Source organism: Calypte anna, chromosome 8 (genome assembly GCF_003957555.1).
Source record: "Calypte anna isolate BGI_N300 chromosome 8, bCalAnn1_v1.p, whole genome shotgun sequence".
Lineage (NCBI taxonomy): Eukaryota > Metazoa > Chordata > Aves > Apodiformes > Trochilidae > Calypte > Calypte anna.
This window is the reverse complement of record NC_044254.1, coordinates 304,646-321,108: the sequence shown is the minus strand read 5'-3', so window position 1 is coordinate 321,108 and position 16,463 is coordinate 304,646. Positions and strand designations below refer to the sequence as shown.

The window sequence follows — 16,463 nt, the reverse complement described above, 5'->3', positions numbered from 1 at the left end:
TAGCTGTGAGGAGCTGTGAGCAAACACAGAAAGCTGCAGAGATGATGCTTTGTCCCAGCTCCCACAGACACTGCCAGTCTTTCAAGGGGTTTTCCCTCCCACAGCTAGGCTGCTGATTCCCAGTTTCTTTAACCTTTCCATTGGTTTCAAATCAGTTTCCTCGGATAAGTGTGTTACAGAAGGGAAATCCTTGTAGGAAAGTTTTAAATGCTGCAGACTAAACCCAAACAAGCCCATGCCCACAGCAGCATCCTCTTTTCCACAGAGTGCACTGACTGCAAAACTAGTTTAGCCTTGCAGATGTGGGAGACGTAACTCTAGTCTAATTAAGGCAACCACGTGATGCTGCATTAAAACAAAAAATAACAGCCAATTTCCAAAGAGCCCTGACCCAACACCCCTTTAATGCACAGTAACTAAGACAGGCAAAGCTCACTAGACTGCATCGTGCAGGCAATTGCTGTGACAAGGATTTGAAATTCTGCATTTCATTACACGGGAAATGCCACTCGAAAGGCTCAGCATTTCCTTCAAGAAACAGCAGGAACACAGATAGACCATGGCAAGATTTACTCCTGGGAAAGCTTAGACAGTAGCTTGAAAAGAAAATCAGAGAAAACAGCAAAATCCAATGCCCTGGGGAGAGGCGCCAACTACTCAGTGAAATTATTTTCAATCTGATTAGCTCAGAGTGATTTAATACCAGACCCTGACCATATAGGTGGGGAAATGAGGCTACAGAGACAGGAGCAGGAAGCCAACATATTAATGATCTGCATTACTGCAGACAAGAGACTTTAATTACTTTCTATTAGAAATGCCAGCATTCCACCCCAGGGAGAGTAGAACTGTATTTCATTTATTTGAAATGAAAAAGATGAAGCAAAATGATGATTTTGGTCAGAGGTTTCTCTGCAGCCTGAACTAGCATCACTTTATCTGCCACGTGTGTAATCACAGCCCAACTCTGGTGTGCCTTGGCTGCTTGGGTCCTGGTTACACCAGACACCAGGAAACCCCTCCAGTGGCATTTGGTACCCTGGCTGCAAACATTCTACAATCCCAAAGTACAGAAAAAAAATGTTTGAAAAAAAACCAATACAAAGTGACCAAACACACTGTTGGGTACAGTGATCCTCCTCAGAAGAAATGTGCAGTGATGGATCTGGGAAGCAGAACAAACTCCACTAATGCAGACAAATGTTTTGCCATTACTGCTATTCATAATTGCTTCTCTTTGGCAAAGAGCTTTCTCCAAGCCTCACTTCCATTTCTGCTGGGTACTAATCAAGTCTATCCCAGTGAATCAATTAATGGCATGGTTTGTCATTAAAAACAGAAATAAACCCAAACAGTGCAACTTACACAATAATGTTATGGAAGTTCAAGTAGAAACAAACAGTGGACTCCAAAATCTTTGCTCATGTACAAGTGTATGAAGAAATACAGCAGTGAGACAAATGCACAGCAGCTTAATAAGACTGATTCAGCCTCCATTATTTGCCTCAGTGTACTGTATCATAAATTGTATGTCAGTATAGATTATGCACTTAATTTCCCAAGTTTTTTTTTTCTAAAACATATTATTCCCCAGAAATACATTTATCTATATATATAGACAATCTAGATTTTTATGTTACTGTTGATAATAAATATTAATTTTATTGAGAGTATAACCAATGATAAGTGAAACAAGTAGCAGCCACCCTGGAGACAAGTTCTGTTTTCACCTGAGGTTTGGTTTCTGTACCCTGGGAATGGACGTGTGCACCTGCAGCTCTCACTTCAGTCCTAAGAAACTGAAGAATTTGCTTCACATGGATTTTCCTTTTTTGTTAACCCAATTCAAGGCTTCAGCATTTCATCAGAGCCCTGTTTTCATATTTGTAATGCTGACACCTGCACTGATATTTGATACTGACCTATGATGTGATATTTGAAATTGATAGGTGTGATATTTGATATTTATATGGACTTCACTTTGCTTCCTACGTCAACCCCTCAGCTGTGTCATCTTCCCATCAGGTTACTGGCTTTCCTCTACAAAACTGCAAGAGACTGATTATTCCTGGTTCTTATATCTTAAGTTCAAAACTGATTAAGGGTAATATTCTGGGATTTGGTTTTATGTTTGTTTTTGTATTCCTTGTCCTCAACTTCGAAGCCAATTTGAATTAATTTTTCTCATTTATTCTTTGAAAATATATTGTAGAAAGCAGCTCTGCTTCTTTTGGAAACTGGGAAAGCTACCAAATCCAGATGGGGTTTCACAGCAATATTTAGTACACATACAAGGGATTAGGACTCATGGTAGCAAAAATTTAAGTGTTCAAGATGCCCTTCCTCACTGATGCAGAGTAGGAAAAGACTTTCAATGCCATAACCTATGTCATCCCCTATTTAAATTTCTCATCAAACCTCAGAAATTATTTTCTGCAACCAAAAGTAAGAAGAGTTGTTTGGTAGTGGTGGTTTTGCTTGTGGGTTGTTTTGGTTTGTTTTTTGGTTTTTTTTTGTTTTTTGTTTTTTAAGGAAAAAAAAATCACAACAGGTAATACTGCTTTGCTCCACTTTGAAGAGCTGTGGATACTCTGCCTCTCCCAGAATTTTGAACAATAAATTATCTCTAAAGGGCATCACTGAGAAACCCATGGTTTCTGGATATGTGCTGAAAGATATAACAGTCTACAAGAGGTACAAATACTCAGAATTTTGTCCATACTGGAGAGTGGTGTTAAATTAAGTGGTCAATTAATTCTCATGGTAAATTGTGTTTACTAAAATTCTCCAGTACAACACTGGTAAAGATCTAAATACAGATGCAGTGACTTTAAGCTAAAACATTTCTATTTAACAAGCTAAAACCCCTCATAGTAAGACATTTAAAACGGCAAAGTTTAAAAAAAAAACAACAAAAGAGCTAGCCTAGGAAAAAAAAATCATAACAGTTTCAGATTTTTATTTCAAGATTTTTGGAATGAAATCAGTGTTTGCAATATTTACCATGCTCTTTTGTGCCAGAAATCCAAGTACAACCAAAGATTTGTCTTTCATACTTCAAGGTAAATGAGCCTGTATCCTACAGAACTAATAACACTTTTTAAAACTGATGTTTTAACAAGAAATTCTGATACAGCAAGGTCACAGTCACTACCATGGTAACACTAAGAGGAAAACAGTACATTACAGTATTTCAAGTTTCATTACAAATAAAAGACAAAAGATCTTCCCCTGCCTGCCAGCTCCATTTCTGATCAGAACAACACAGTACAGAAGAAAGAGACCTCGAAGCGACTTTGTGTCCTGACCATGCCTGGGCCAGGGATGCTGAGGTCAGCCAGCCCAGGAAAGGAAGAAGAAAGATCCTTCTGCAGGTCAGCTCAGTATTTCTAGCTTAACACAAAGCAACCAGATGTCTGCTGCCAGGCACCTTTATAAACATCTAGGGACCCCAAATAAAAAACCAAAACGCCTGGAAAGAGGCAACTCAAGGCTACACAAAGCACAGAGACACCCCTTCTTCCTGCAGGTACCTGATAGTTCTGCAGTAAGATGAGGCTGAGGTAGAGCTCACTGAAGGCCAGTTTCAGATCTCTGATGTTCCTGTGCTGGACACGTTCCTCGTGGGACAGGTGGAAGACGGGCTTGCGGCGCCGCTGCAGCGTGGGGGCCCCGCTGGCCTCTTTCTGTGCATCCAGAGTCGACTGCAGCTCCGTCCGCAGGGTCGTAAACTTGCGCTGAGCTTCTGCAAGCTTTTCTGTCAGCAAGGAAAGGGAAAAGCCAGGTCAGAGGATGGCAGCTTGCCTACCCAGCCTGCAAAAAGCACTATACCTTTTCTCTTCAAACGATGTGTCCGTCGCTAACACCACTGCCACGTGGAGCTAAACCCAACAAGGCGGCGTTTCCCTGCTCTGAACCCCTTCTGGTTAAAGGTTATGATACACACCTCTGTGAAACACACACTCCCACAACACAAAGCTCTTTAAATCAGACAGGTCCTTAATAATGTTGTAAAAATCAAGGGGCTGCCCCTCAGCACAGAGTAAGGCAATATTAAAAGTGGCCTCAGAGCTCGACATCCACCCCAGACCTGATTTCAGAGTGATTTGGGTTGGAAGGGACCTTCAAGATCCCCTGGTTCCAAACGCCTTCGTGGGCAGGGACACCTCCCACAGCCCAGGATGCTCCAAGCCCCATCCAACCTGGGCTGAGACACTGCCAGGGATGGGGCAGCCACAGCTTCCTTGGGCAACCTGGGACAGGGGCTCAGCACCCTCAGACAGGAGAGTTTCTTCCTAATGTCCAACCTGAATCTTCCCTCTTCCAGCTTAAAGCTATGAGCCCTTGGCCTACAAGGAAGATGGTGAGTGGGAAGGATTTTTACCTAAACTTCCTCTCTTTCAGACAGAAGTCATTGTCCCCAGCTCTCCTGCAGCCCTTCAGGTACTGAATTTTTGGAGGATGCTCGTTCCAGGACCACCAGAAGCAGCCCCACCTGCAGAGCTGCCTCCTGCACCTTGGGGCTATCAGGGACGCAGGGTTCAGCCAGCCTGTGCTGGCAGAGCTGGAGGCAGCCAGGCAGATAGGGTCTCATCTGAATACCAAAGCTCTGAGCACACGTCTAACTCTGTAGGCAAAGGAAAGCTGCTCACTTTCCTCCAGTACAGCCAGAGCACCAAACACGTTACAGACCCTGTCAGTCAGCACTGGGGAACTCAGCAGAGAGCAGGCAAGGAACGTTTTGTATCTGTGCACCCACCATCAACTACATGTTTACTGTCTTTCTGTACAACAGTGAGGAAATCAAAGGAAAAAAGCTCATTTCAAATGTGACTCTGAATTGCAGAGCTCAGAGACCAAGGCAACCCTTTGCCAGGCTCCCAGTGACAGACAAACACAGCTCCTGCTTTGATCAGGAGTTACAACACTACCAGCTGCTGCTCCTGATCTGCTGCAAGGATTTATCCTTCCTTCCCTCCGTTTAGGCTCACGCAGGTTAGAAGCATTGTCTTGTCATTTAGTGATTAAAGGGAAAGTCAACTTGAATTAAACATCATTTTGATGTGTTTTCGGAACAAGTCAGGCTCTCTTCCTCACATCTCAAGTATGGAAAAGGTGTTCCTTTAAGCATGCTGCTTTGTGTAGCTTCAGAAAATAATCTTTCTGGATAAATACCAATCTTTTCATGCTAAAAACAGCACAACTGACACCATAATATCTCTCTTTGTTCTGTACAACTAGTTCCTTCCTTGTTTCCCTCCCTGTGGCTTCAGTCACAGCTTTGGCATCTTGTTGATAAGAACCATCACAGGCCACAGGCACTGGCCAGGAAGATGCAGAGAAGGCTCACAGTGTGGGAGCCACCTCCACACAAGAGGTCACACACCAATCACTCTCCACACCAGAAACCACAACTCAAAGCTCTTCCCAAGAGTCTTCTGGCTGCCCATTTAATTCTCTTCATTACTATTTTGTACATCAACTTAATGCCGATTCTCAGTTGCTCCCCGCAAGAAAGATTTCCTCTTATGGGGGAGACTCTGACCTTTTCCTCAGTTTTAATCAGTTCTGCTTAATTTCAAGCACAAAATATCTCTGTAAATAATTTTATAGTGTTCAGTATATTTCCCAAGAGAAGAATGCCTTTCTGAACAGAGAATGGGGATTAATACAGAAAAATCAAGTACAGAAGTACCTGAGGCACTCAAACTTTATTGATTAGTAATTTTATTTAAGTAAGACACTTTTAGAAGGCAGGAAAGGACAACTCTGCTCCAACAACTTCTACATCTGCACAGCCCACAGTTAGAAGTGTCTGCCCACAGTCCACAACCACAGAATATTTAACACATCCAAGGTCAGACTGCAAAAACAGTAATCTCTCCCCACACTAAGAGCTCTCTCAGAAAGAAGTAACAGATATCTGTTAAAATTAAAAGCCTTCATATAAATAAAACAAGTTCATCCTGTATGTTCAAAACCATCTGGTGATTCACAGATGTTCCTTTTTGAATATAAAATTATTAAATATGGAAGAGTTGACATTTTTGAAAGCACTGTTCCATTCTCCCTATGTCCAGAAAAATCTTACAATCCATAATTGTAAGAGCACAGTATTTAAAAAAAAAAACAAACCTTCAAAACAGTTCTAAAACTGCTGCTGCACTTTTCTGTTTGCAAACCAACACCCACTAAAAATCATCATTCCCAAATACAAACATTCTTATTTATGCACTGCTGAAAAGCCATGTGCTTTTCCATCCATAGGGAAGGGTGACATTCCACTGAGGATGAGGCTTTAAAGGTAACCAGAACCGTCCAGTAATGACCTGTCACTCCTGAGAGACACCAGCTCTGCTGCTTTCTTCTTCCTGCCCACCCTCTTGTGCTGACTCCAGCTATACAGCCCACAAACCATTTTATCACATTATGGTATGATTTTATCAACAAGATCCATTCAGAGGCAAAACAAGGCAAAAATGTGTGTTGCAGATCTTAAAACAGCCTAGGGAACTGGCAAAGCAGACCAGAAATTAATTTCTCAGTTTGCAATATACTCCAAAACATTTGAAAAGACACATCACTGTCACTAATTAACCACTCTTAAAAGTGACTTTAAAAAAATATCCTGTTCAAAAGAGTTGGAAAAAAAAAGCAGCACGCATGCAGAGTCTGGAAGCACTCCTCTGCTGCAGGATTTTACATGACCTGATCTTCCCTGAGTCCTCAGCTCAAGTGGAATCTCACGGCAAAAACTAAGGAGAAATCTAAACCCAAGAGAGGCTGACAACAAAAATGCTTCCAATAAAGAAAGTTTGCCAAAAAACATCCTTCTAGATCCTAAAAAACCACAATCACATCAATTATGGAATGCCAATCTGGTTTTGAGCCTGTTTTCCATGTTTAAAGAAAAGTTAGCACGTAAGGATCATTCTTAAAAAAACCCCATCACACCAAGTACCTGGTAAGATGTTCCCCTGGGCTGCAATTTGCATGGTCATGGTTGTGATCAAAACCTGTTCCAGCAGCCAGGAGATGACTGAAGGGCTCCTACCTGCCTGCAGCTCCCCAGCTCAGGGCTCTGGGCATTTCAGGCTCTTTTAGCAGCCCTTGAACACACCCTCAGCAACTTGCTTACCATGTAAAAGCCATGTAAAAATAATACAGACAGCTCCTGTACTGACCACAAAACCACTGCTAGCCACACAGTAGCCCAAGCAGTTGCTGATGATGCTAATGCACATATAACAAACCTCCCCTCTGGAAAACAGAAGAGGAAAACCAGAACTTGCCAATATAGGAGGAGCACTAGAACAGGCATTCCTCTGCTGAGGCCAGCTGGACATTCTATTGCTGGTCTTTTTTCTATCACTTGAGAATAGATTTTCTTGAGCATAGACCAAATAATCACAAACTGTTTACCAAATCAGATTTAGATAATGGCAGTTTTCCTTCCTACTGAGCTGGGATAATGGTCTGGGGAATTGAATTAAGGCTGTGTTTGATGAGAGGCAACAACCTGAGCACACAGCAAAAGGCAAAGGCACTTTGCAGCAGGTTCTCCAAACCTGAGCCCAGGAGCAGCCCATCCCGAGAGGATGAGGTTGTCCATGCTGTGGCAGTCCCCAGCGAGTCTCCTGGAGGATCCCTCAGTGCAGGGGAAGATGACAGGGAAATGGAGATCAACAGGAAGCTTCACTTTGTTGAAAATACATAATATTTTTGTCAGAAACACAAGTGTGTGATGTCATATAATAAGTCTACAATAAATAGGAGGTACCAGGTCATAATCCAAACCAACACATGCCTGGAGTTACAGAAGAGTCCAGTGTGACCTATTTCTGACATGATCAAGAAGAGGAACCCCTGACAGAACACTTCTTGATGCAGTTTAACGTTAATAACCCTAATAAAGGGTTTCTGTACTATTAAAGTCATGTCAGTCTTCTGCAAAGAAAAGACTTATTCTATTCTTATCACAAGAGATTTTCACATCACATGTATTCTCCTGTATAGCTTTCTGAAATGACAGCAGTTTGAAAAAAAAACACCCTTCCCTATATTATTAATGTCATTTTAAACAAGGCAGGGATTGGTGTGTAGATGTGGTCCTTGCTAGGGAAAATTATAACCTGTGCTGTGCTTCTGCAGTGACAGAACTTTCTCCACAGAGTCTGGCTTGCTGTACATCTCTAAGTAGAACAGTAAGACAAGTTTTTGAGCAAAAAAGCCTTATGGTTACACCTGGGAAACATCTCACAGGGAAACACTGCTGAGAACAAGTGTTCTGCAGTAGGTACACGTGAATTGGATGTAGGAAAATGCCTGTGAGGTGTGAAATCCAGCTGGCCTCAGACAACACCTTGCTCCTGCCTACAAACTGTGCCTGGTCCTTGCCTGGTGGGAGCCAGCAGAGCAGGCACAGCCAGCTCAGTTACTGCACCTCAGGTACCTTCAGCAATTCTTATGTTCACAACCCAGATTCTGCTAGCAATAAAATAGCTACCAACAAAGTCATCACCTGATGGTTATTACGATATTTTGCACTATTTAACTTTGTTACCAGATTAAGGTCAGAAGTAGAAAATGCTACCACATTGAGGTATCACATCTGTGAAGCAAAAGCCTGCTTCCAGCACCAGGCAAGTGTAGAGGAAATCAGTGCATCATTGCATTCATGTTCAAAGGCTTTCCTAGTTGAAAATCCACTTTAAACCTCACCAAAAGGGACAGAAAGCCAACTGGATAGAACCGGAGCACAATCTAGCAATACTACAGGGTGAATTTCTGATTATCCCATTCTAAAGTTTGTTTACAAAACCCATCTTGGGAAGCAAACTTTCTCAGGGAAACAGTAACACTGACATCCAGTAGGAATCCCTGCTCTTACCACTATGGCATTTCAATTCCTTTTTCTAACAGGATCTTATACAAAACCAACAACAAATTGCTGCTGTCTGATCTACTCCAGCAAGGTGCAAGAGTTTAAGGAAGAGTTCAGTGCCTAACAACTTGCTGGACACAGGAAGATGGCCCATAACAGCTGCTCCTGCAGAAACCCTGGAAACACCAGGTAGGGAGCCCAGCACACCTCAAACATACACAAGGAGGCTCTCACCATGGCTAAACAGAAATTGTGCCCTGTGTGTAAGCTGCCACTTAAATTTAAGAGCATCTTCACAGAGCTCAGCAGGATGCTATTGCACAGGAGGGAAATCACCTGCCCTTCATGCCCCCTCCTTTCAAATACCATGCTTTAGCTCCACATCTGTGATTAAACCAGAGCAGTTTCCCACATAAACCTAAACCTGCCCTATACTTAAGTGGTGGTTGATCTACACAACCACTGTGGCTATTCTCAAAGTCTGGGAGCATCAGACTCTTCTTATGCTGCTCTATTTCCCATAAATATACACAAATAAGCAGCTTACCTGAATAGAAAATGTTGATTTTGGCAAGTTCTTTTTCACAGGTCTGGAAGAAATTCTCTTCAAACTTGGCAAAACATCTTTTCACTGTGTCCTCATCTGTGTCTATAAAACAAAACAGAAAAAAACCACACTGTAACAGAAGAACATAGGAACAATTTTCTATATGGCTGCCATGGAAATCTCTCTTCAGAGCAGATTTGCCTTTGCTTTCATTCAGGGAAAGAAAAAACAATTAAGTCCAGAGGGCTGCAGGGCAACACAGGGCTACAGAAGGAGCAGCACTAAGACAGAGAGGGGAAAAGCCACAGAGGCAGAACTAAACCTTCACTACAGCTCCCAACAACTCTTCTGATCCTTCAAGTGCTACTGCAGATTTCACACTTCATTTCCACTCCCTAACCCACCTGTGTGACTTCACCTGGAAGGACATCCTGGATCCAGACTGCTCCTTACACCTACAGAAATCTTTTTTAAAAGGTGCCTCACCTACCAGCACAAAGTCACCCACCCTAAAGCTCTGCACCAATGGAAGGAGGACCCCATGCCCCATCCCCACCTGCCCACTCTGCTGTCCCCAGCACACATCCCTAAGCCACTGCAGGGCTGCTCCCCCTTGTGCATCCCACATCACTTCTGCAATCACTTCCCCACCAGATGAGGGGAAAATCACAGAACCCCAGACTGGTTTGGGTTGGAAGGGACCTTAAAGCTCCAGTCCCAACCCCTGCATGGTCAGGAACACCTCCCACAGCCCAGGGTGCTCCAAGCCCCATCCAACCTGGGCTGAGACACTGCCAGGGATGGGACATGGACAACTTTCCTGGGCAGCCTGGGACAGGGTCTCTCAGCCTGGCTTCAGAGCTGAGGTGCTCCAGGCTCCCACCCATCTTCGTGGCCTCCTCTGGACTAACTCCAGCAGCTCCATGTCCTTCTTATGAGCTCAATACAGACCTTCCAAGCAAAACAAATGCAGACTAAGTAGCAGCATATCCAGTCTTTGCACACCACCACCCCTCTATGCCAGGGTTGAATTCTTGCATTTATTTCCCCAGAACAAGACTGTTCTGCTCTCCAGTCCTGGGCACTGTCAGGTTCTCCAACAGAAACTTCAGTGACAGCAAACCTTTTTAACAAAGACTGGGCTCTATGTTGGGGGGGGTTTGATTTTTCTTCCCTGGGTTGACCATGGCAGAAAGCCAAGAGCCCTCAGTGCTGCAGGTTCATGCTGTGTCCCTTCCAACTCATCAGTCCTCCAGAAGCTCCTCCATCACTGCAGTCTGCTTTGTGCTGGCACCAGTGCACAGGTTCTCAGCCCACCACGGGCACTGGTCTTGCTCTTGAATAACAAAGCTGGTCACAAAAATTATTCATCCCATCTTAGCAAACAATTATATTCAGAAGGAAAGTGCCAAGTATTTAACTGAAGGCTTCGTTTGACCTTCCAGGAGGACTCCCTGTCTCCAGCCATCATTCTCACCTCCTCATCACTATAATTCTCCAAACACAAATGTAGCACCACAGCGAACTAAAATCTGCCCAGCAAATAAATAGGAAACTGTGTGGAAAGTACCTTCCTCCTTCCCAGAAAAGCAAACACCTCTCTCATAAGCAAAGTTTAAAGAAGAGGCCTAACCGTGATCAGATCCACACCTCTCCCCCACAGACTCTTAAACCTTCAGGAGTAACTAAGGGCAATTCTGTAATTTAAGTCAAATTTTGCAATTAAAACAGCAATTCAGTCACTTTGCTATTATGAGGAATCCAGCAGAGTGTCTACAGAAGTGCAGAATCTCAAAGACAGAACAAATCTCCTAATAATTAAGAAATGCAATTAATGAGTAAAAATTAAAAAGTCCACACTATAATTACAAGTTTCAGCACCATCAATCATCTGTCCCAAATGCTCCTAATGCTGAAACAAAGCAGACTCTTCACAGCCCCCACAGTTTGAAGTTTCTGAATTCTCTCAGAGCCTTATGACCAAAAAAAAGTTAGGATTACCACAAAGAGGAGAAATGAAGATTTTATTAGGGTCCTCAAAAGGTCAAGAAGTAGCTTTTGAAACATACGTTACTAAACAGAGATGACAAGTATCTACAGAAAGGCTTCACTCAGGAGCAAATAAATAATCTGCACTGTGATAGTAAAAAAGCCAACTTTTAGCATTTGATTTTGTAGGTAGAAGCATCCTCGAAGTAGTATTACTACATATTAAACATAAAACTTTTAACATTTAGAGTTTCCTGATTGTTATGTTTATGGCACTGATATTAAACACCATAAACCTACAGACACTATATCAGTGTTTTGGGAGGTTTGTATAGAAAGAGAAAACAACAGAAGCCAGCAGGAGCAATGTTGGAAGAAACTTGTTTTCTTTTAGAATTTGAAAATGCTTCAAAGAGTAGAAGAAAGAAAAAACCCAACCATCCCTGCACAGAAGAACACTGGTGTTTACAACTCCACCAGCCCTTCAGAAGGCCTCCAGAGGCTGTTCCAGAACTCCAAGTTTTGGCTCCCAGGTCCCTTTTCACCCAACAATTACACATGCACATCCGTGGCTACTCCCAAGGGTGAGGAGAGCTCCCTCCTGTGCAAACAAAACAGCCCTGAAATGCTGGGGCTCTGGGTCCTCTTGGCTGAGGTGAAGCCCCAGCAGCCCTGCTGGAGGTGACTGTCCCAAGGCAGAACCTTTCAGAACCACAGAGGTTCTGCTCCTGCTCAGCTTGCAGCCTCCCCACAGATCCCTCCCTGCCTGGAACGCTTGAGGGGCAGAAGCAAACTCTGCTTTGGGGCTGGGAATTTCTCACAGCATTTCCAACATCTCAACCTGGGGCATCTACAGTACCAAGGCCAAGATGAACTTGTCTGCAAAAGCCCCAACCCTTCACCCAACAGCTGCTGCTGTGGGCAGAAAAACCACAAACAACAACAGAAATTACTATGAAATACTTAATACACAGAGACTTTATTCACCATCTGCTTGAAACCTTTCAGTTAACAGTAATCAGGCAGTATCAAAACAGAGCCAACTCCTAAGAACCCAAAGGGCAAATTCTTCATCCCAAAGAGTTTACACATCCCTAGCAAAAGAGCTTAGCTACTGATGCTTTCTTAAATGGGGTCATCACCCTTTCCTGGCTTTAAAAACAAATCATGTAGAAATAAAAGCACAGAGGTTCACTGCTTTCCTGCTTCAGAAACAGCAAGCAACTTTTACTGCCACTTGTTTCTAGGTTGCGTTGAGTTTACAAAGCAAAAGTAAAATCAAGCAAAAGTTTAAACTTGAGTTTCTGAAACTATTCAAGAACGACAATGATGAAAAAATTTCATCAGGAAGAAGAGTGTCCTTAAAGCTCAGCAAAGCAATGCAGTGTCAAAGTAACATGTCAGTCAAACAAATAAATAACTTGTTTTGTATGCTACTGACCACTTCAGAAAATGGTGTGTTAAATTCTTTGACTATAGCTGAAATTCCGAAGAGGAAAACAGGCTGTAAAACACAAACAAATCACTATTGGAAGACCTTCCAAAAACCTTGAGATTAGGAATTCAGGTCTCTATTTCAACCTCAAAACTCCTCTGACTCAGAGAAATGCCAGTTCTATATAAACTATCCAAAATCCCTCTCCAAATGTCAAACGCCTTCTTACAGAAGATATTTTGCAGACCATGGTGGATTGCCAGCTTTGAAAATGAGGATTGTCTGAGTCTTGTGTTCCCTTTGCAGTTCAGTTATTTAGCTGCAATAATAGACAAGTGCTGCCAAGGCTATTGCCTTTATTTATTTATTTCCCCCAAGGCTAGGACAGGACTAGGTTTTTTGCCATGAGAAAACAACAGTGCCAGAAACCGTCCTTGGATGTAGGAGCTCCATGACAACAGAAGTCAGTTTCAAAAGGCATCCAGCTACTGCTGCCAAGAAGGGCCAGCAGTAACCTTCCTTTTGTTCTGTTTCTATAGCCCTTATTCCCCATCTGCCCTGAGCTCTGCCAGCGGGACAGTCTGATCAATACTGCAGCTTCCCAACCTCACCTTCCTGTGCAGTCACCTGCGGTGCACAAAACCCCACAGTAACCCCCAGAGCCTCTTGCAGAGAGCCCTGGTAGAACAGCAGCAATCTGGATCTCCTCCCTTCCCACCACCTGCAGAGGGTTCAGATACTGGCACACCTGAAACAGGATCTAAAATTGAAAAATTAACATACAAGTGACATTCCTGCACTGTCCCTGCACTCTGTTCTCAATCTGTCAACTCTTCGTGTAATTTCTCATTTTCTGCACCTATGGTACAGGAACAAATGGCCAGCACCCCAAGCAGCTCTGCTTTATCAGCTCCATACAAAAAAACAGACACTGATGTTTTGGTAAGCTGGTGTTCTCTAAAAATAATCATTAAAAAATAATCTTTCAGATTTTATCATGCAAAATTTTAAGGGCATTTAATTTATAAGAGTAATTAGCAAACTATGAGATCAGCACAGGTGTAACTCTCTGAATCACTTTCTGTTTGCCACAAAACTTTTCTCTGAGTCAGGTTATTTCAGCACTTCAACTAGAGAGGAGATAATGCTATTTATTAGCAGGCCTCTGACATCTGTTAATTAAAAATAAAGTCAAGTAAGCACATCAAATCATACTGAGTAGGTGACCACAAGTTTAACACCAGCACTGTTTCAAAAGGCACTGAACTTTTAACATTTTCCACACCCTGCCTTGGCCTCCTGCTCACTGAAGTCCCTGCACAGAGGGCTCTGACAGACCTGCAGCGCTGGAAATGTTTTAACAAGGCTTAAGAGACAGTTTTCTAGTTCCCAGTTCTATGAGGACAGCAACTGCTTGTACTTCCACACTTGGTGGAACACTAGGAAAAAACCCCTAAAATTCTAAAGAAGTGGGTCACTATAATGAAAAGGTCTCTGTCTCCAAATCCCCCACACCAGCTCTGTCTGCTCAACCATCACAATTTCCTCATACCCTGAGTTCTACAGCACCAAACTTGTTCAGCTTCCCAACCTTTTACACAGTGAAAAAAATTAACAGCGAGAAATCAAAGTGTACAGCCCATAAATGCCAGGAGAAAGATTCCCTTTACAGCTCTAGAGCATCACCCTCATGTTTATTGGGGTGTTTTTCCACAGGGAAGGTTCTTCCAGGAGGTTGCTCCCTCCCTCACCACAGAAAACTCCACTTGGGGCAGCTGCAAATCCTCTTACTCACTGAAATTTTCCAATAAACTCATTAGTCACCAGGCATTTTCATGCCCAACCTTGTGCAAATAAAATTCTGCAAGAGAAAAACTTTAAGTCCTTAAAGGTCAGATGTAGGAATGTCTTCCTAGTCTTGCTACAGGAGAAGGAAGGAAGGCAGCTCTGCTTGCAAGAAAGGATGGTGAAAATGTGGATGCAAATAAGGAATATTTGTATTCATGTTATTTCACCTTAACTTCCAAGTTGCAAAGCACACATATGCATGTAACAGTGTGAACCTCCTGCATTTTATGCCATCAACCAAAAAGTGGACCTCAAATTAAAATACTATAAAATCAGAAAGAAAAGCTTCATGCACCAGTAACACACACACACACATGTACGTATATATTATATATATAAAGCTCTAAGAAAACTCATAGCAGGCTATGCCTACTTTTCTAAACTACCAGAGATGAGCCATCCACTTAATGAATGCTTTAGGCCAAATTAGATTTCATTATTAAATTATTTCCCTAAATCTAGTAATTAAAAATGACCACTCAGGTAGCAAATGAGGTTGGTATTGCCTGCACACACATTCTTTACGTGTGGGTAGGACAAGGGGGAAGGAACTTCTGCAGGTCACCAAGACAAGTTCCATCTGGTTTCCATTCACCATTTTGTTGTTTTTAACAGAGTGAATAGAATCAATTCCAAAACTCCTTTAGAAATCATGATTTTCAGGTTAGCAATAATTCCGTTTCCTAATTTTTTGATTGTGTCAGTGAAATCTTACAAGGAAACCAGCCAGATTCTTGTAGATGGTTTATTTAGCTGGAAATTAAAAACAACCTCTAAAACATGCCCACAAGCTAGATACCCAGCCAAGTGTCAGCTATATATTATTTATATTTGTGACTTTATAAACATAGATTCTAAAGCAATTGCAGCATCCTGTTATGAACTTCAGGTGCTGAAAAAGCCAGGCAGGGCAGCAGCCAGATGTGAGAAGACAGCAGCTGCCCACAGGGGAGCTGCTCTGCAGGTTCACTCCTTGAACATCCCCTGGCACCCACACGAAGTCCTTTCAGAAATGAAGACACCAGCGGGAAGGCAAGAGCCATCACCCCCTCCTCTAAGTCGCCAGCATACTGAAAATCCTTAGGGAAATGGTGTAATTAGGAGTATTATAAGTTTTTAAAAATACAGGGAGTAGCAGAAAGTGCCTTCTGATGTGAATGCTCCTGGGACATGGCACATTTTTGAGGGGGAAAGCCCCTGCACAGGAGGGCCCTGCTTGCTTGTGTTTGTCTGGGGGGAGGCAGAAAAGGGAACTGCAGCTAATTGAAAACATTTTGCATAATTGGAGCTGAGAAGAGACCTATACCCATCACTCCAGGAAGCTATCTGCATCCTTATAACAATTACAGCACATAAAATATTCAGAAGTTAAGTAAAGAAATAGAAACATTAATACTGGAAACAATGAAAGCCATGTGAATAACTGGACCACCAACAACTAAAAAAAATTTAAAATACTACTTCTAAACATCTTTTCAGACCCATGAGAGCATTTTTGATGAGGAGGTGGGGGGAGAAGGGACAAAAGGAAGATTAACAAGACTGTCTTGGGAAAGACTTCAACTAATATTAAGAGGAACCAGAAAGACAAAACGAATGATACAGAACAAACTCCCCATCTGGAGGACAGCAAAGGCACAGTATAAGGAGAAGTCTGCTTGAAACATGCTGTCCATGGCTTAATTTCCCCCAAGGGAGTCAACACTACTCAAATTCTTTTTTTTTTTTTTTTCTTTATTTTACCAGCTATCAAAAGCAAA

The 16,463-nt window shown here is 42.6% G+C and overlaps 1 protein-coding gene across 1 annotated transcript in view; it reads right to left on the bottom strand.

Annotated features, from left to right (window-relative positions):
* Positions 1 to 16,463, bottom strand: part of XPR1 (xenotropic and polytropic retrovirus receptor 1) — an 87,800-nt gene that overhangs the window by 28,295 nt on the left and 43,042 nt on the right. The window contains exons 3-4 of the mRNA XM_030455782.1: positions 9,432 to 9,533; positions 3,534 to 3,757 (exon numbers count right to left, since the gene is read on the bottom strand). Of these exons, the coding sequence (XP_030311642.1) occupies positions 3,534 to 3,757; positions 9,432 to 9,533 (326 nt within the window). The remainder of the gene's footprint in view (positions 1 to 3,533; positions 3,758 to 9,431; positions 9,534 to 16,463) is intronic.